This window comes from Lacerta agilis, chromosome 11, assembly GCF_009819535.1.
Source record: "Lacerta agilis isolate rLacAgi1 chromosome 11, rLacAgi1.pri, whole genome shotgun sequence".
Lineage (NCBI taxonomy): Eukaryota > Metazoa > Chordata > Lepidosauria > Squamata > Lacertidae > Lacerta > Lacerta agilis.
This window is the reverse complement of record NC_046322.1, coordinates 60,368,982-60,389,476: the sequence shown is the minus strand read 5'-3', so window position 1 is coordinate 60,389,476 and position 20,495 is coordinate 60,368,982. Positions and strand designations below refer to the sequence as shown.

At 42.8% G+C, this 20,495-nt stretch overlaps 1 protein-coding gene across 1 annotated transcript in view; it reads right to left on the bottom strand.

The window, feature by feature from the left end:
* TRPM3 (transient receptor potential cation channel subfamily M member 3) overlaps positions 1–20,495 on the bottom strand; it is a 138,282-nt gene that overhangs the window by 37,724 nt on the left and 80,063 nt on the right. The window contains exons 12-18 of the mRNA XM_033163651.1: positions 20,316–20,456; positions 18,944–18,973; positions 16,280–16,569; positions 13,690–13,918; positions 13,106–13,273; positions 10,877–11,002; positions 832–972 (exon numbers count right to left, since the gene is read on the bottom strand). Coding sequence (XP_033019542.1) covers positions 832–972; positions 10,877–11,002; positions 13,106–13,273; positions 13,690–13,918; positions 16,280–16,569; positions 18,944–18,973; positions 20,316–20,456 — 1,125 coding nt within the window. The remainder of the gene's footprint in view (positions 1–831; positions 973–10,876; positions 11,003–13,105; positions 13,274–13,689; positions 13,919–16,279; positions 16,570–18,943; positions 18,974–20,315; positions 20,457–20,495) is intronic.

Sequence of the window (20,495 nt, the reverse complement as noted above, 5' to 3'; positions counted from 1 at the left end):
ACATGCACAAGAAGGCGGTACCAGCTGGCTTCGGAAGCTGCAAAATTTTCAGGAGTATACATTATTTTTTTTTTAGGGAAAAGCCCTCAGAGGGAAAACCCCCCCCCCCCAACAGCCTAATGAGGATGAGGACTTTGCAAGCCTCAGCTGACTTGGAATGATGACTGGGGAGGGTGGAGAACCAGACAAATGTGTTAGGATGGGAATGTGGTGCTCGGAAGTGTGAACAGAAACACCCCACACAGCAATGTTTCGTTGCAGGCCCCACCTGTTCATACCAATAGGCACTAATCTCAAAACCAATGAATGTATCAATATGGGCCATAAATCTACATAATTAATTTTTTCCTCTGACCTTATTTACAGCCATTTTTCAATTAATCACAACTAAGAAAAAAGGGGAGGGGAGGAAAACCCTATGCCAATAGGACAACATTTACAAAACAGGGTAAACGAAATAAGGAGATGAGGATAAGGAAAGTGCTGTAATGTTTCAGGCACATGAAACAGAAGAAGCATTGTACATTAAACTGTTGACTATTGACCACAAGTCTCAAGAAATGTTTTCACATTAGTCCTCCAGATGTTCATGTTGATACATAGCTTCTTTAAAATATCCCATTAGTTTCTCTTAACTATCAAGTGACATACAGAAGGGCTAAAGTTTGTGTCTTCCTGCAAACTCTCTACAATATTTATAGCATTATCTACTTGCACATAGTTAGATATTACAATAGTGCTTCACTTAGACAACATAGACATACTGATGAGGGGTGCCTTTGCAAATTTGTGTCATTAGGGACAGATGACAAAATGATAGTCGCTCCTTACAGTGTAGAACCAAAATTTAACAATTGGTGCATTGTAGAACTCATAGATCTTGCGCCCAAAGGGGATCAATCTGTATCTGCTCTGAACTTCCTCTTCCTCCTTCTTTCTTGAAGATTCCCCATTGCCACGTCCCAACATTGCCTACAGTTAAAAAGAACAAAAATGACTATAATAGATTAATCGCCAGCTGCCCAATCCAGTTTCACTGCATCAACTGATGGGACACTGTCTAACAAATGCAAAGCACACACAGACATTTCAAACTTACAATAAGAATCAGGTAACTATAATTGAGCAACATGAAAATTCATCCTTTAACTTTTGTATATTTCAAGCTGCCATTCATAACGTTGATTGCATCTTCAAATGCTGTACCAACACCACTTCAACAGAAACTACAGACAGAAATGCAACTCACGAATCTCAGTTCTTTAAGAGCAACTATACAAACAAAAAGCTTAACTATTTTCCTTGCTGATATGGTTTTCTCCTGTTGCTTTATAATAGGTAACTTTTAAAATAGAAAAAATAGCATAAAGAATTTAAGGATCACAAAACTGACAATTATGATGCTGGGATCGGAACAAACATGAGGGACAGCAGACTGAAGAGAGTGGGAAAGTTAGATAGTAAAACAGCATTTCCTAATTCAGTATCTTATTACTGAAGTAATAAGGGGAGTATGTAGGGGAGGGTTAGTACCTCTGTTGGGGGACACATTGTGCTCCTTCTGGGGTACTTTGCTCACCTTTAACTTCCACCCTGCACTCAGCTCCCACCTGCAGCTTTGACTGGCTGGCTCAACCAGGTGAGGGGAGCCAATGGGTCTCAAACCCTTGGTGAGAGGCTCTGGCAGATGGAGCAGACAAGATCAAGAGTGGGTCCAACGGTCAAGCTTCTGCATGTGCTGTGGAGGGAAGTGAGGGGCAGGTGGGGCTCATCAACCTGGGGAGGGTGCCAATCTAGGCGAAGGAAAACTCTGATCCTAAACCTCTGCTGCCTTGCAGAAAAAAGGCTAAGAAGTAAACCCTGCACAAGTCTCGAGTGGAGTCCCTAAGACAGTTGATTAATGCCTTGCACGCCTCCACCTGGCAACTCCTGCAGCCAAGCTTGTGCCACATGTATTGCTCTGCTTTCCTTTGGATCATATCAGTGAGGCTGAGAGAGGGGCCTTGTCATCTGGGCAACCCAGGACATCCAGACACATTGCCCAAGTCCTGAGTCCTGGGGAGGTCACTTGGGTGCTGCTAACACAATGGTTTGACTTCACCCCCTAATACTTTTCAGGTTGCCCTAGAGCCTACATGAGAGTTGTTTTAAATGCAGAATTAAAACAAAAAATGGTGGGAGAACTTAAAATGTCAACAAGCAAGTCAATACAGTTCTAACAAGCCTTTCTATGGCAAACAAGCACAGTAGAAGGATCCAGGACTTCTAGAAAACTAAAGTAGCTTCTGTGCATTTTAGCACTTCATATTTCACCAGAGCATTCACGTCAAAAGAGGCAGGAATTGCTCCGTTTCAGAGCTGCCTGCTTTGCTGTTAGGCACATTAACCTTTAATGATTAATTTAATTGAACTTATTTTGTTCACAAGTCTTTTAAAGCTTCTTTTCAGCTGACTCTAATCCATATAAATAAGTGAATTACAAAACAGATCATAGAATTGTAGAGTTGGAAGGGACCCCAAGAGTCATCTATTTCAACCGCACAGTGCAAGAATCTCAGCTAAAGATCCATGACAGATGGTCATCCAGTTTCTGCTTTAAAATCTCCAAGGAAGGAGAGACCACAACTTCTCAAGTGAGACAGTAAGTAAGACAGCTCTTACTGTCAGAAACATTCTTCCTGATGCTTAGTCAGAATCTTCTTTTTTGTAAGTTCGACTCCTACCCTCCAGGAGCAGGGGAAAACGAGCTTGCTCCATCCTCCATGTGACAGCCCTTGAGATATTTAAAGATGGCTATCATATCGTCTTTCACTCTCCTCTTTTCCATGCTAAACATACCCATCTCCTTCAAGCACTCCTCATAAGGCTTAGTTTCCAGACCCTTGACCATCCTAGTTGCCCTCCTCTGCACATTCCAACTTGTCAACATCCTTCTTAAATTGTAGCACCCAGAATTCTGACCAAGGAAGAATAGCATGGTACTATTACTTCCCTTAATCTGGACTCTGTTGATGCAACCTAGAAAAACATTTGCTCTTTTTTGCTGCTGCAACACACTGTTGACTCATGTTAACCTTGTGGCCTGCTAAGACCCCTAGATCCTTTTCACATGTAGGGCTAGTAAGCCAGATGTCCCTTATCTTACATTTGTGCATCTGGTTCATTCTAAGTGCAGAACCGTACATTTGTCCTTACTGAAATTCATTTTGTTAGTTTGGGCCCAGTTCTCCAACCTGTTAAGGTTATTTTGAATCCTGATTCTGTCTTCTGTGCCTTAGCTACCCCTCCCAGTTTGGTGTCACCTGCAGATTTGATGAGCATCCCCTCAGTTTCTTCATCCTCAATTAATATTTTAGAATGCCTGAATATTTCAAAACAGTAGCTAACAATGATTCAGTTACAGGTAGGTAGCCGTGTTGATCTGCCATAGTCAAAACAAAATAAAAAAATAAAAAAATTCCTTCCAGTAGCACCTTAAAGACCAACTAGGTTAGTTGGTCTCTAAGGTGCTACTGGAAGGAATTTTGTTTAGTAACAATGATCATTCTCTTGCTGATTTAGATCTAAAGTGGCCCCCTATGCACACTTACGTGGGAGTAAGTGCCAGTAAACACAGGGGGAAATCCTTCTCAGTAAGTAAAGAGGTATTGGATTGCTGTTCAAGGGGAAGGGCACCTTGCCTCTTGTAATTCAGCTTAGGACCTGTTTCCAGTTATTTACCAGCACCAAATATGAAGGAAATTGTGCAAATCAAACAAAAGGTTTGATGTTACGCTTTTCTGTAGTAAACATAACATGATTCAGATTCACCAGGCAGAAGAGGGGGGAAATGCCCAATTACCTTTCAGTGAGTGCATCATCTTTTGGTAAGAAGTGCGAGTGAAAATAACAATGTGCAACCAAATGTATTGCATTTAGAGAGCCAAAACCAAGTTCAGTATAAAATTTAAAAAGTTTCCTTAATGAGGGATTCTGAAAAGATTCTGGAAGCCGAAGGGGCAGTTGTAGTGGCAAATCCTCTTCAGCAAGGGGAGTTTTTGTAGCCCTTGCACCCTGTTCCTCTTTGACAAAGTTCTTGGCCTATTGTCACTTACAAACGTTAGTGGCCTTGTACTAGCTTTGAAATAAGGGAAACCCAAATCCAGTTTGCAGGGGAAGAGATAAGAAAGTTGCTATGCCTCATGATTAAATCAGTATAAGCCAGTAGAAGGAAGTGTTGCCATAGGTGGACAAAACTACCCTTTGCTTGTAAGTGTACAAATGCTTCCGCTGTTTTTATACTTGGTGTGCCACCTCTCAATTACCTGCTGGTTGAGGTTGTGTTGCACCAACCTTGCACTGCCTAAATAAATGTCCTGTTTTACTGGCAATTGGTTTCTGGATTCTATTTACCATTCCAGGCAACCCAGGGGATTGGGCTTGAGCCCTGATGGTTCCCCAGTGCATGTGTGCACCCATGCCAATAGGACTCTACTAAAAAAAAGTGTTGAAAGAGAACTGTTTCCACATTGTGGTGAGGCACCCTCAGCACAGCTAAGCAAAGCCAATTTTCTAAATGGGATGCCAACAGTAGAGATGGGCAGATTCAACTGGCAGAAAGCAGCACAAAACTGACAATATTTGTTACTCACTTTGAGTACTACTGTTTCAAAAGACTACCCTTTGGCATCAGCTCAGCTTCTGTGCACTTTCAGAAGAGTTTGAATCACAAGAAAGAAAGAAAGAAAGAAAGAAAGAAAGAAAGAAAGAAAGAAAGAAAGAAAAGTACAGAAAGAAAGAAAGAAAGAAAGAAAGAAAGAAAGAAAGAAAGAGGGAGAATCCTGTTTATTATCTAGGTATCTGTATGTTTGATTGTTGTTTGTTTATTTAACAAAAATTACATATTGCTTGATTGTAGTAAAACCTCTAAGCAGTTTACAAGAAATATTGAATTATAAAAAGCACTAAAAACAATTTAAACATAATTAAAACGGGCAGGTTTTTGCATTCAAAGTTGTCAGTGGCGGGGAGAAGTAAATGAGCTTTCCTTCTTGTAGTTTTTGGGTGACAATGTAGGCATGAAAATGCAGAGGTGGCCCCCAGGAAAGCGAGCTTTGCCACTTCTGAAGGATAATGTAGTGGGCAGGGAGTGAAGATGAATGAAACGAAGAGTTTCACACTTGTGGTTCCAAGTCACAGAAATTGCCCATAAAGCTGATTTGGCAGAAGTGGGTGAGTGGGCATGTGGCAGAGCAGGAGGGCTTCAGCACCCAGCATTTCCCAAGAAATCACCATGAGCAGAACTATTAAAAAGCACAGAACTGAAAAGAACAAGGGGATGCATTACTTCAACACAAATCGTTTCAGGGGTTTTTGCTTTGGTGTGCTTCAGAAAGAGTGCCAGAAAGTGGAAGACAGATCTGCCCCTTTAGGGAGGGCGTTCCAAGCCAGGCTGCTTCTATGGAGGAAGTCCATTCCTTTGTGATTACAGAGAGGGTGGCAGAGAAGTAATCCAAAGCCCAGGGCAAAGCATAGTTTGGGGGTCCTCCTCCCACACCCCAACAAATGGTGTCAGTAACATACAGTGGTACATTGGGTTACATATGCTTCAGGTTACAAACTCCGCTAACCCAGAAATAACGCTTCAGGTTGAGAACTTTGCTTCAGGATAAGAACAGAAATCATGCTCTGGCGGCATAGCGGCAGCGGGAGGTCCATTAGCTAAAGTGGTGCTTCAGGTTAAGAACAGTTTCAGGTTAAGAACAGACCTCCGGAATGAATTAAGTACTTAACCAGAGGTACCACTGTACATGGAATATCAACCTATGCTATCCTCGCCTGGCAGCATCAAGGATCAAGGCAGAAGCAACAAAGCTTGTATTAATGGTTTTATTCAGTTCTTGTGGTGCAAGACAAAGAATCTTGTCCTAAACTCCATAGTGACGCTGCTCACTCTGAGCTCTTCCCCTTCTTTCCCCAGCACCAGCCTGTGGCCCTATGGGTGGCCTCAGGAGTCAAACATCTTTGAACCCTTTGCTCTTGAATTTTAAGTGAGTGGCACGTTCGTGAGGACGGTGGCTCTCCTACGCTTTCCAAGGACCTCTCTGCTGGCAATTCTCCCCCTCCCCCTCCTTATCCTAACACCTCCTAACGTGGCAGCTCTGAGTTCTGTTGCAATTCAATCCTGTCTCCCTCTTTTCTTGAAACTACTGGAGAAGGGGCCCTGATTCCCCCTCCCCCCTCCTCCAAGGGAAGCAAGGGGGGGGCGATCCCCAGCCTTCCCCTTCAGACCCTGACAATTACACAGTTAATACATGTAAACAGTTAATCATGAACATTGCTTGGAAAGGCTGGGGACTTGTTCCACAAAAGAGGGAAACCCAGAAAGCTGGCTTATATGGAATCAATAGGCTGTCCAGCTCAGTTTTCTCTACCCTGACCAGTGTTGTAAGAATATTAAGGTCATATATATATATATATATATATATATATATATATATATATATATATATGTTCATAAGTGTACCAAGCAAACATGTACATGAATGTATGGGCCACATGTCTGAAGCAGCACCATTTTGACTCCCAACTGACCAAGTATTTCTCTGCAAGAAGAGAAGACAATAGGAAAAGCTTCCCAATTCTCTTTGGGACTTACACCTCCCTGTAAATGCAGTCTGGCAAGTATCTGTTAAGCTGAGCATGTGGCGGATTAGTGTCTGCTGAGGATTCCGGTACATTGGGGGTTAAAATATCCCTCCAATGATAGGCAGGTGTTCTCTGGGAGGCGGAACTAGATTGTGTTGGAGAACAAAAGGGAAACAACCGTTGGGAGGTGGCAGTTGGGGGGAAGAGGACAGTTGGGAAGGTTAGTGGAGAAGTGGGAGGTTAGGTTAGGAGGGATGGGATGCATTATCAAGTCTGTGTCTCATAAAGAAAGTAATGCGCTTTAAGATACCGGTGAAATCCATGTTCTCTGGTTAATAAATAAAGTTAAATGTGCTTACATGTCAATTGGCTCTAGCGGTGTGACAATTCTTCCAGTTGGGTGACTAGGAAGAGAACCAAGCTTCCCTGGGACAGGAATGGAAGCTAGTTCTAAATACTTCTGAGATACAAAGGGCTAGTCAGTGAAACCAAGAAAGCCACAAAGTTGCCTGAGGGAGAGGCTAACTGGAGCAGTAGAGATCCATGAGAGGGAGACCCCCACTGGTGGTAAGAGGCTTTAGCTAAAGTGCCCTGAGGTAACCTAGAGCCAAATCCACTTTTTGTGAAACTGGAGGTTTATGTCAGTTTTTGCTGAAAGAACGGTGGGAACAACTGTCGGAGTATTAGTGACTCAGTTTCTTCACAGAGCACACTCTCAATATGTGTAAGAGATTCAGGAACTAAGTATTTACCATCTCTGTCAGGGAGCCAAGCATTGCTCGGGAAGTGAGGGGGGAGAGCACAGTTGAAAGAGCAGAGAGAGAAAGTTGGAATTCAGCCAGTCAGGGGGAGGAGAGTAAATATAGAGAGCAATTACCAATAATAACTACAGATACTTCCTCATCCCCCAGCCCCCATCAGCAAACGTCTCAGGAAGAAAGAGAAAGCACGCACGATGTCAGTAGCAGACAGGGGAGGGAACAAAGGGGGAGACGGAGGTTCAGACGTCATTTCAGGGCGACCAGAAACTTCCTCTGCTGGAAAAGGCGCGAGGACTCTAGTCCGGAAGTTTGTTAGCTAGGAGTGCAGTCATGATTTATCACTCTGTAATTACCAATGTCTAATAAACAGCTTTTAAAGCTCAACGCTTGAGCCGGCCGTTACTCACAGCAACATCAAAGGCAAGAGAAGCCGTGACAATCTCAAAGGAATGGGGCTACCCAGAAAGGCAATCACATAAGGCATTATCATATAAACTGGCAGGCAGGAGAAAAACAACCTGTTGGAGACCTCATTTTTCTGTGATGTAGGTATGATGTATCAGGGGGTGGTGGTCCTGGGTTACACCCCTTCTGTGATGTTTGTATGATGTTTCTGGGGGTGGTCTTGAACGGCAGCGGGGGCAATGTCAAATTTCTATATAAGGGGAGGTGCTCCTTTGTTCTAGGTCTTTCCCCTACTCTCCTGTGTGTGAGGCAAACACCCTGTTGCAACAGCCTTAATAAAGATCAAGCTTACTAGCTGCTTTGCTTCTCAATCTTCTCTGGTTGGCCTCTGTTATTTACTTCTACCGATGGAGAACCTGCAATGGACTCTACGAGGGCTCTTGTGTACCCCATAAGGGAATGAGGGCAGATTTTTGTTTATTACACCGGCAACGTTCCTCCAGTATTTCAGGCATCTGGAAATGTGAGGGATTGAACCAGGGATCATCTGAACACAAAGCAGATACTCCACCATTGAGCCCTTCCATTAACAGTGGCGGATCTTGGGATCTCACATTTCAGCAGCACCCTGTGCAACGCCAAAATTTGGTGCCTCTCGCACTCTATTTTAAATAATAGTTGTGGTGTTCCCCGCGGCTCCCTGAGGCTCTGTGCCCAGTGCAACCAAACTGTCAGGGGCTGGTCTGGATTGGAAGAGTGGGGGATACAATTGTAGGAAGATCAGATCCTAACGGAAGAGGAGGGGTAATATCCCCCCCCCCCCGCTTCCAGAGTCTCCAGAAGCAGGCAGACACAGGCTGCACAACTGAGAGAGGAGCTCCCCAGCTTTGAGATAGTAACTAAGCAACCAGAAGGGAAGGAACAGCTGGGTGATACATCAATCGAGAGTGGAGGGGAAGCCCCCCCCCACGTGTCAGAGAACAAAGGAAATGCGGGGTGTGTGTGTGTGGACACCCCACTGGCGCGCTTCTTGCTGCGGAAGTGGAGTGGAGGAGTCAGAGTGAGCAACTGCTATGCTTGCAGAGAGTTGTGTGTCTGTGCTCGCAACATGCTACTGTAATAGAAAGACTATAAATTTCCTGAATGCTTATTAATTCTTATCTGAGAGCAACCAGAAAGGAGAAGGGAACTCCCGTACTTGACACAAACTGGTCGCCCTCCCCTAAATCCTCCACTTCCCCTTCTACTCCTGGCTTTTGCAATCTTGCACAAGCTGTACAACGGACTGGGTGCTGATGGTGCTCTTTGCCCTTGGAGGTATTCCTTCTCGGACCCGCTGTGACAGAAACAGAGTTGAAGATAATGTACTCTAATTGCTGGAACTTTTGTTTATTAAAGGGAATTAATGGAATCTGTTAACTAAAAAACAAACCAAGCTCAGACTGAAATGTCTGCCTGCTCCATTGGCCCTTTTCTGGGCTCCTGCTCTATTTCTGACGTCGTCGTCTTTATCAGAGTATTTCATGCTATAATTGCTCTGAAGTAACTGTAGGCCACTGAGCACAAATGTCTACCCACACTCACAAATGACAAATAATTGCAAAACTGCCAGGGTTTGGACTAGAAGCTCAACCTAAGAACCATGAATGTTCCTTTCATGGTTGTTAGTTCATAATATTCTTACTGTTCACAAACACTGTAGGTAGAAGCTAAAACAGCAAATGGTTTGCAACATGCAGAATAATTGTTCTCTCTGCCAAAGGGTAAAAAGGATGGAAAGGGGTGATAATTTGCTAGGAGGCTGCTATATGTAGGTGGCTTCTGTTTTTTCTGTTTTTTTGAACGTAACTGATTTATCACGAGTCAGGCTGAGTCATGCAATAATGCACCAGGCACCTATCGGTAACGTATTTGGGGGGAAATGAACTTGTGCTATATATATAGGGACTTGTCTGTCACTGTGGCAGGCATAATGATCCCATCCCTGGGCGTGAGCAGTTACATGCAGCGTGGCAGCGGGTCTGCTTGCGCTGAAAATTTCCCTGTGGCACCCACCTCCTGCCTTCTAGTTTATTATCTCCTGCTTCCTTTGCAGCCAGCCTGACTTTCCGGCTGATTGCCCAGCACTCATTTCTTCCTCCACTCTTTTCCTGCTAGCAATATACAGTGTTGGGTGTACTTTTTGTTCATTTTAGCATATGAACAATGAAATAATAAATTCACAACATCAGAGAAATCCAGTATTATGCATTGTAGAACTGAAGGCTCCTGGAAGTCACTTGAGTCCTCTGCAGTTTACTGCAAAGAATTTGAGTGCACACAGAATCCTTAGAGATATACCGTAAGCACTGGGTGTGCCATGCTGTGTTATTGTAATTTTCTCTCTCTCTCTCTCTCTCTCTCTCTCTCTCTCTGTGTGTGTGTGTGTGTGTGTGTATAAAATTTATTTGTTAAATTTCTATATCACCCTGCACCTGAGGATCTCAGGGCAATTTACAATATAAAAACACAAAAATGCATAACATACTAAGAAACAAAAACAAATTGTTGTTTAATTGTTTGAATGATGGTTTTCACTCGATGGAACATCCATGTTTTTAGAACAACATCCATGTTTTTAGATGTTCGTATTTTATCTGTAAGCTGCCTTGAGTCCCTGCCAGGTAAAAATGCAGGGCATAAATAAATATATACTACTAATAATAATAATGTTAGAAGGTAGAAGGAAAAGAACCCAGGCTGAAGGCAAAGACCAAGATCAGATGTTGGAGAGGAGGGAACACGGAAAACCATGCTATTTCTCTAAAGAAAGACACAGAGACAAGACAAGACATTACAGTGCCCTGTGCTGCTACTAGAGGAAAATATAGTGTTGGAACAGGGCATCCAAAGAGAGGGTAATTGTTATTCACTACATTGTATCTGTGCTTATTGGATTTGAATAAGCACTTTAGTCATTGATCAGAAGCCAGCAGTAATTAATTACAATTAAAGAAGAACAAGTTCATTTCAGAGGAAAACAACCTGTCAATCTTAAACTGGCTTCTGATCTTTTCCTCTTTTTCCAGTGTCCAGGATCTTGCCTGCATAGGGGTCCTGTAGGCTGATCTTGTGCCTAGCGTCTTCTGCTTCCCTGAATTTTGGGTCTTGTAGGCAGAGCCTTCTGCTTGCCCGCAGATAAGATCTTGGGGACAGCTCTTGCTGATGGCCTGTAGGAAACAGCCTAATTTTTAACAAAATTTAATGAAGTAAACCTTAAAAAAATATGAATATGGGCACCAAGAGACCAGTAAGTAGCTATGATAAAATAAAAAAATGCTTGTGATGTCTTATGCCAGCAGAAACCCAGGAGGCTTTTTATTGGTTTAACTGGTTTGATTCTCTATTGCACATACAATAAATTCATTTGAAATTAGCAGGGCAAAGTCACACATGAATATTTAGTCAGTGTTGACTTCAAAGGGACGTCTCACTAAATGTTTGCCATCATAAGCAGCTGTTATATAATGTGTGCTTCTAAAATGTTTAAGAAAAGCAAATAAACATCAGAGGAGAGAAAATAAAATAAAATAAAACTATGCAGAAGGCACCTACTAAAGATAATAAATAAGACCAATAAAGAACAATTTACAATCTATTCAATAAGCTGTCCCATAATATTGTAAGTGGATTGTCAGGCAACAGAAGCAGCTGTAAGAACCCCCTCATTTCCATATATTGATCCTCAAAAGGGTCGTGCATTCCAGCTTCCAACTGAAAACAGGAAATCCTAAAACTTGTCTAATGAGTGGTTCCTTAACCTATCTATGAAAAACTCATAGAAAGATATTCCAGATTGTTTAATGATCACTATAATGCTAAATGTGGACCTATCACCAAGTGAAACTATTAAGTTCCTGTTTTTGTCTCCAACTCTTAACAGCAACTTAATTGCCCTTGACAGCTCACTTTATTTGATAAAACTTCATAGAGGCTTATGCGATCCTGAGCCCCAACTTTCCCCCAAGATGCTGGAGTTGCAAGCCCTAGCATCTCAACTGGTGTTTTGTTTTTGTTTTTTGGTGGCGAGAGTAAAATGAATATTGGTCAAGGATATGACCACTTAAGCGTAATTTAATTGGAGGTGTGGTTTTTAGCTTGTATCTCAGTCCTTGAGATGGAGTGGACAAGAAATGCAAAAAATGTTAGGAACAATGCATTTGCTAAGTATAACAGCAACAGCTGGAGATAAACACTTTTGTTACCTTACAACAGTAAGCAGCTTTAACATACAGTTGCTTACAGATACAGTCATACCTCATATTGTGTATGCTCCATGTTGTGTACGTTCGGGATACGCACTCCCGCCCCCAGAAGTGTTTTCTGGAGCACGCGGGAGCGCGTGCAACCGCCAGATGTGCAGAACGCTTCTGCGCACTTCTCACATGCGCACAAGCGCTGAAATCATGCGGCTTCCAGTTTTTCGTGGTTTTTTTTAAATGTGCGTTCGAGTTACGCACGCCCACGTTACGCACGGTGACCTGGAACGGATCGCGTGCGTAACCCGGGGTTCCACTGTACAGTCTTTCATTAACAATTGTATTTAGTTTTAAACTTGAGAATAACAAAATGACACACCACATCTAAAATATTGCTGTGACATCTTTTTTTGTAAATCATTGTATGTTTCACCCAGGCTTTGCAGAAATAATAGTAAATAATTATTGTATTTGGGGAGAGTCTTCCACTGCTGATAGTCTGTACCTTCCATAATCCTTGAAAGTAGGATGTCTGTATAACGGTGTCCTTTACAAAAGCATGATCAGCCATAGTCGTGTGCTATTGAAGTCAAGGCACAACCAATGGTAGAAACTGGCCAGCCTCGTCACCTACCTTGGTAAGATAAACAATGCATTGTTTCCCCAGAAGCAAAATGGAACTTCTGTAATTCGTTACCTCATTTGACTCTAGAAATTCTTCCTGGCCACAAACTATACCGCACGGCTTATACTCAACCATGGTTACTTTCAACAGGGTATCTCAAGAGAGGTTCTGGGTGGATTGGGCTCCCTAAAAACATGACACTCCTTAATAGAGGGTTCAACAACATGGCAGTCACAGGGGCTGCTCCTCTGCTGAAATTAAGCTTGGAAAAAAGTGATCTATTGTGGCCAATGGAACAGTTGTGGGGCATTATGTGTTTCTGCGGTCTGCAATTGTGCCCAAGGACCCTGAAAGGTTGGTGACCCCTCCCCTAACACATACCGAAGTGGAAATGGTATGGGGGGGGGGTTATGGCTGTGCAAACCACTTCCAGCAATGTGTTCCCTTACTGTGAGTTCCATGTCCTCCTCTTCTTTTTCTTTCACTGGTTTTTCTGGTTCCTCTGGCTCTTTTTCTTGAAGTTGGATCTCTTGAGCCTGAGACATGTAAGGCATGTCATCTTTGTTCTTGAACTCCAAGCTGAGAATTGAAGGAGGAAGTAGAATTCCTAGAATTACCTAAAGCAATAATAATGATAACAATAATCATCACAATTAACAGGTTATGATTATGCCAGTTGCTTATATAGTTTCAAATTACATGTTCTCTTTGGGCCATCCAATAATCTGATACTCATGCATGTGGGTTTCAAAATGACTCTCCAGGGGCTGGTGCAAAATCCCATTGTGTGGGCACAGCCAGGGGTAGCAGGAGCAGAGGCTGGCCGTAGAGAGCTCAAAAGGAGGAGCCCAGCCTTGCCTTACATCGACAAGTCCCTTTAGAGTTTAAAGTGGAAATATTTGCAGAGGGCCTCTCTTACTAGTAACAGGACAAGGCCCCATCAATGCTTTACATGATCAAAGCTGTTACTGCTAATTCAGCACAACCTCTCCCTAAGCATGAAGTTATGATATGATTTTAAAACAGTCCTGACCTTTAGGCTGGAATTTTTGCGCATCCGGAGTCTGCCCATCCACATGTCTGTGAGCAGCATTTGGCTACAAGTGTGAGCAATGAAATCGCGATGCTTGGCTGCCACTGCGAGTTGCAGGCACGTGGCATTGCTCCAGTTCTTCAGCTCGTAGGTCAGCAGTTTCATTGCCAGCTGCTCATCCTGCTTGTAGGATTGGTCCAGGAGCTCCACTGCCAGCTGGCCAAAATCCCTGCAATACAGGGCGCTTTTTGTTAGCTTGTGCAATCTGTTACATGGAAGCTAAACAACTGGGAACACTTCTGCTGAAAGGACATACTCAGGTGCACTTGGCATATTGGTGCTGAAGGTTAGACATCTAGTGAAGCTCCTTAATTTACTATTGCTAAGAGGTCCTTTCTTCACCTTGGTGGCTTACATCTGAACCATCCCACTTCCTATTACCTGTCTGAGAAAAGCACATTTCCTAGGGAATCCTTAACTAAGGGAATATAGTGCACCTCCCCCAACTGTGCTAAGTGAATAGAGGAGCTATGGAATTCAAACATATAAGCATCCTCTTTTTTCATTTAACCCAAGTCTGAAGGGAAGTGCTAGAGGACTTCCAGGCAGCCTGTTTTTATTGAGCATTTATTGTAATTTGTTTGCAGGGAAATTAGATGACATTGATTGTTTAATAAGCATTCACTCTCATTTGTTAGTGGGCAGGCTAGAGGACTGTTGTGTCAAACGGAGTGTTCTCCTGCACTTTCCACTTGTTGTTGTTCAGATCGTTCAGGTCGTGTCCGACTCTTCGTGACCCCATGGACCAGAGCACTTTCCACTACATTTTCCCTATTGCAAAAAGTTGGATCTTTTGGGTAAGCACACGCAAGAGCTGCAAATCAGCTTTAATTGCACAGCCTGAATTTGCTGCTTGTAATTTAATCCCACCAGAATATACTGACAATCTTGGGATTTATGCAGTTTAGCTATAACAGGGAACTGGATACCAATGAATTGACTGAGGATTTCATGGTACTAGATGAAGGTGATGATAGTTGTTCCTTGTCTTGACAGGCCTTGACTTCTGTGCCTATCTACAGTGTTTGAGGAATGCTCATAATAGGCAACATTCAGATGTCCTGCCTTGTCTGGGCTGGTTCACAGCCAATTTTGAAATCCCATGGCGTTAGAGAGCTTAGCCAGGAGATTCACAACAATATATTGTGTGAAGACTGCATCTGTATCTTAAGCATAGCTGTCAACTTTTCCATTTTTTAAAGGGAAATTCCCTTATTCCAAATAGGATTCCTCGCAAGAAAAGGGAAAAGTTGACAGCTATGATCTTAAGACCACTTAACAGCTTCCATTTGCATCTTAAGAACCTTAGACTATCATAATATGTGCTATTCAGAGCAGCCATTTGATGGCACAATATGCATGAACTTAGGGCTGGGTCACCACAGGTGCATGATACCAGGGATTCAGCATCTGCACCAGTTTTCTATTACTTTCCCAGTAAAATGCAAAGTGCTATTTTTGACCATAAAAGGCTTTTATGGATACCTGAAATATTACCAACCCACATAAATCAATCCAGAGGGATTTATTTACTGTATTATCTACACATGACATTCCAACAGCAAAGATCAATGGAAAGGTCTTGTCCATGGCACCCTCATACCTATCAAACTCCTTGGGTCAATAAGGGCACTGAAATCAATGCATGGGTACTTCTGGGAAGTGTTATGTTATATTATGGATTATTTATATACAACTTCTTGGCCCAACGACTTGGCAGTAAACAGCACATTAATACATAGAAAGGTACAAGAAAAGTACAGTGAACAGTAAACTGCCCGAAATATGATAATGCTTGACTTAGGTTTGGTTTACATTAACCTTCAGCTCTATAGCCACTATCCTCTCTTGCTACATCAGGGCATGCTGAGTTCACCAGCCCACTTGCTGGTCCTCCTTGCCCAACTACAGGACCCTGACAATCCAGTTCCCCAGTAAGAGCCACAGGATATCTGTTGCTGATGCTGATGATAGAAAAGTCTGTAATAACCACCTCCCAACCACACTGGATATGCCTTTGTGAGCTGCATGCAGACAAAGCTCCCCAGAATCCTAGCTCTCACTTGGAAGCCAAGCTAGCTCATATTTCCTGCTCTTGTTCTCATGCAAGAGGAAACCCACCTACAACTAGTCACTGAAGGGGTGACTGGAACTTGCCACCAGAGAAGGAGGCTTGCTCCCTGAAAACCAGCTACAGTTGTTGCAAAGTTCTACTCTTCATGTGTGGGGCTATGTCTGGCTCTTGGAACAAGCTCCTGTTTCACAGGTGCAGCAGAAATCTGGGGAGGTTAAGGTTGTTTTCTATCTCTAAGCCAGCAATTCCTGCTCCGCCCCTTGCTGCCTTCTGAGCCAATGCTGGCCTCCAAACAAACAGGTTTCTCCCAGGAAACCTACTATACACAAGTGCGGGAGACATCTTGTTTGGTCTAGCTATCATCAGATCATGTTAAAAAGACGTGGGGGTCACTGTAACAGGCTTTCAGGTAGTATCAGTAGAAACAAATCAAGATGAATTTACTAATTATTCAACCTGGAGTTATGATTTAACTCCTGAGATATGTCATCCACCATATCATTCTCGGATGCTTCGTGGGCCATGGCTTTGCAGAGCTTACAGGCCACTAAAGCCTTAGCCATGGCTTCCTCTCCATGCTGCCAGAAAAAGAGGGCCATCTTCTGACGCTTCATTAGCACAGCCCACACCATCAACTCATGGAAGGGAAAAGGGAAATGGTTAATCTCAGGATCATCAAGATCAATGTCCACTTCTTCCTCTCGCTTCTTGGTTGTTTTTCTTCCCCTCCGCAGTGGGACATCATCCTGTTAAACATGGAGGAAACGCCATCAGACCAAAGCAGTTTCAACCATGGAATGTTTGTTAGGAGACATTAAACTAGTTCCCTTGCTATAGTCATAAGTTACTAACAACTTGCTCTCTTTAGTTTATCTGACTCTAGATACGTTCTCACACAGGCAAAACATCCACACTTCTCACAATAATATCATACTGCCTTGGCCTTCCATCGCAAAAACAGATGTAAATAACCCATCCTTTAATATATCTGAACAAAAATTAAGAATGATGCCCACAAAACAACAATTCTAGTACTTCAAGAAATACTTGTTGAATAGCCTTGCTAACATCTCTCCAGTCCCTGCATTGAAACAATAAAACCCTGCTGAATGCCTTGCTGGCCAACTTAAGCCAACACAGATATTGTAACTATATGATGTGTTTTATGAAAGTCTTGCTTTAGAAATAGGTGAATGTGGATTACATTCACCGGTTAAATTAGAAATCAATCTTATACTGTTGTGGAAAGACTGATTCCCATGCTATCCTTGTGTACATTCACAGAGCTGATTTTTTTGCTGCTGAGCTTTTTCCAGTAGTGCCGCAGTTGTTGCTATCCAGGTGCATATGTGGGTGGAAGAGCAGACTGCACCTACGCTCCCCGATACAGCACAGGAGGGGAGTTTTGGGCAAGTCTGGCCTTGCACTGTTACTTTGGTAATTTCTAGTAGTGGATCCCAGCATATTAATGGTAGTAGAATCTCCCCAATGTCACATGCACCAACCTATAATTAAGAATTAGAGTCAAGGGACAAAGCGATTGTATGGTGGTGAAATATGGATTTAAAATCCACACAGAAATATTGTTTGCTTTGATTTATCTTGCTTGTTGGAATATATACAGAGGCTGTGAAAATATTGAAGGACAGAAAACAAAGGACAATAGGTGATCAGTTTGAAGCATGGGAACTCCCAAACAAAGAAATTTAAATATCGTGGACAGCGGAGTCTTGTCTCTTTTCTCTTCTAATATAGTTTGCCCCCACTGTGAAAGTATGATTTCGCTACTGTTTTGTATGCATGTATGTTGTTTGTTTGAATGCCAATAAAAAGGTTGATGATGATGATGATGAAATAATAATTTGGTAGATTTGGAACTTATTTATATTGATAATTGGATAAATAATTTGGAATGTAATTTGGAATGTTTCAATGTGATTTTGTTATATTGGAAACTCTAATAAAAATGATTTGGCAAAAAAAAAAAAAAGAATTAGCCTTAATTCACCTTTCTTTATGAATAGCCTTATAAAAACCTCATTATTTAGAGCCAAACAAGAAATTAGCTACCTATCTGTGCCTTTAAGTGCAGAGCTCATTTGTTTTTAACACAACACAACCAGGCAGAGGGCCTTCTCAGTGGTGGCACCCTATCAGATGTCACAGAAATACCTGTAAACAACTATCTGACTTTAGAAGACATATGAAGGCAGCCCTGTTTAGGGAAGTTTTCAATGTTTGATGTTCATTCTGTTTTAATATTCTGTTGGGAGCTGCCCAGAGTGGGGGCACCGGACACAGCGATGGGGGGGGTAGGTTGCACAAGGCTCCCAGCCCCCCCACCAGACGACCTCAGCTGCACCAGGACAGGGAGCGCCCCAGCGGTGGCCCAGTGAGGCTTGGAGAAGTCCAGTGAATAGTGCAGTGGAGCCGCTCCCCCGACCGAGGCGCCCAACCAGCCTCCTCCACTGCCGCAGCCGCCGTGGGACGGGGAGAGCCAGCAGGCTGCATGGAAGCTTGTGACCCAGTTCAAACCGGCCCCGATCCAACCTCTCTGGAGACCGGAACGAAGGAGGTGGGGCAGGGAACCCACCAAACATTTACTATTATTTTTAATTTTATTTTAAAATTTATTTTTTTCCCCTTGATTTTTTTTTCTTTTTGGGGGGTCCTTTATTCTTATTTTATCTAGATTTCTTCTTCTTCTTTATTTGGTTCCTTTCCTTGATTTTTTTTTAAATCATAAATATTTTAAAAACACTTTAATACATTTTCTTCTTCTTTTCTTTCCCCCTCAGATTTCTTACCTCCATTTTTCTAACTCTTAAGACCGAAATGGTGGCGCCCTGAAGGGAGCCTTGAAGCAACACAGGCCACTTCCTGAGATCACCACTTCAGCCCTGACTTCATACTTTTAGTTTTTATTCATTTAAAAAATTAAATAGGAAAAAGAAAGAAAGAAACAGAATAAAATAAAAACCCAATTCCTTTATTTTTCTATTTCTATTTTGTTTATTTTTTAGGGTGGAGTCCTCCCTCCCTCCCCCTGCCCTCCCATTACTATCATCATCTTTTCTTAAAAAAACAAAAACAAAACAAAATGAATTGAATGACACTTACTTCCATTCCCAGCAGTTTCAGGGCTTTGGGCTGCAGGCAGAAGAAATGGACAATGTTTCAGATATATAGGCATGTGTGTGTGTGTGTGTGTGTGTGTGTGTGTGTGTGTGCATGCAGCAATCCTATACACAGATACCTGAGAGTAAGTCCAACTTAATCCAACAGGGCTTACTTCTGAGTAGACAGGAATAGGATTGCACTGCAAAGCACAGAGACTGCACAACCACTGCCCCCCCCTCCACCTCACCAATCAATCACACTCAGTTCTGATTTTGGAACCCCACTCCATATATTAGGAAAGCCCCTAGATCCAGATATTATCGTTTATGTTGAACTGCACCGAGAGCATAGTCAATTCTCCTGCTTCATGGGGTCTCTCCTCCCATGTATTTATGTTATTTTCAGAAAAACTTTCACAAAAAAACCAAGAGATGGCTAAATAAAGAATATCATTTCTGTTAACTACAGAAGCATAGAACATTTGCTACTCAGGCATGTTTGGGAATTTGCTTTTGATTACTTGACTACAACTTTACTGGAACCTATTTGAATAAAGATCATCTATCTTACATGTGCAGTAAATCAGTGGGATCTTTCTCAGAATATGGCCTCCTACACAAGGATCTGATGCCCTCTCCAATGCATGTGATGAACTCACTATGTCTAAAATGCTGAACACCCCCCCCCCCAGTTAGCTGCTCTGAGCATCTTCTTTTGGAAAGTGGAAGCGAATTACAAATATTTGTGCAAATAGAATAAATTCTCAGAGTAAAGAATGGCAAATGAAGAAATCACCCTTAACTCTGATGCCCGCTGCTGGCTGGGCTGCCACTGGCAGCTTTGAAAGCAGTTTGGAAAACAATGTGTGTTCTGGGGAAGTGGCTCAGGACTTGGGTTCCTGTATGTAAGTCAGGCATGAGGAACCTCAGGCCCTGGGAACGAATGCGGCCCTTCAAGGCCACTAGCGAGGGGTGTGGCAGAGGACGGCAAATGTCTCTTCCCAGGCCATACAACCTCCTGAGTCACAACCCTTTCCAGCTGTACTTTGTATTCCTTGAATGTTTTGGTCTGAACCTGAACTCTGATCATGCTTCTTGCTTGCCTGGAAGGAGGACAGAGATGTGTGAGTGCGTGAGTGCGCAGAAACTGGCCTACTGTACAAAGGTGACCTTCATGTTCCTTGCCCTGCCCACTTTTGCTTCTGGCCCCTGGAAGGTTGCTCTGGATGAGAATGTGGCCCTTTGGCTGAAGAAGCTCCCCCACCGCTGCCGCTTCCCCACTTTTCTTTCAGCATGCATGCACAACTCACCGCTCATTGCAACCCCTTAGGAAAGAAACAAGCACAAAACCTCTCAATAATAACAGTCCTTACTCTCTTGGGGCCAAATAAGTTGTGATAGAGGGTTCGGAAGCGTTTCCGAGTATAATTGCAGCGGTAAGCTCCTCCCATGAGGTACTCAATCACCAGGCCAATGTCAATTAGACTGATTCTGTAATCTGGAGGAAGATTTCCCTATTTTTTCCATTGGAATAAAAACACACAAAACACAAA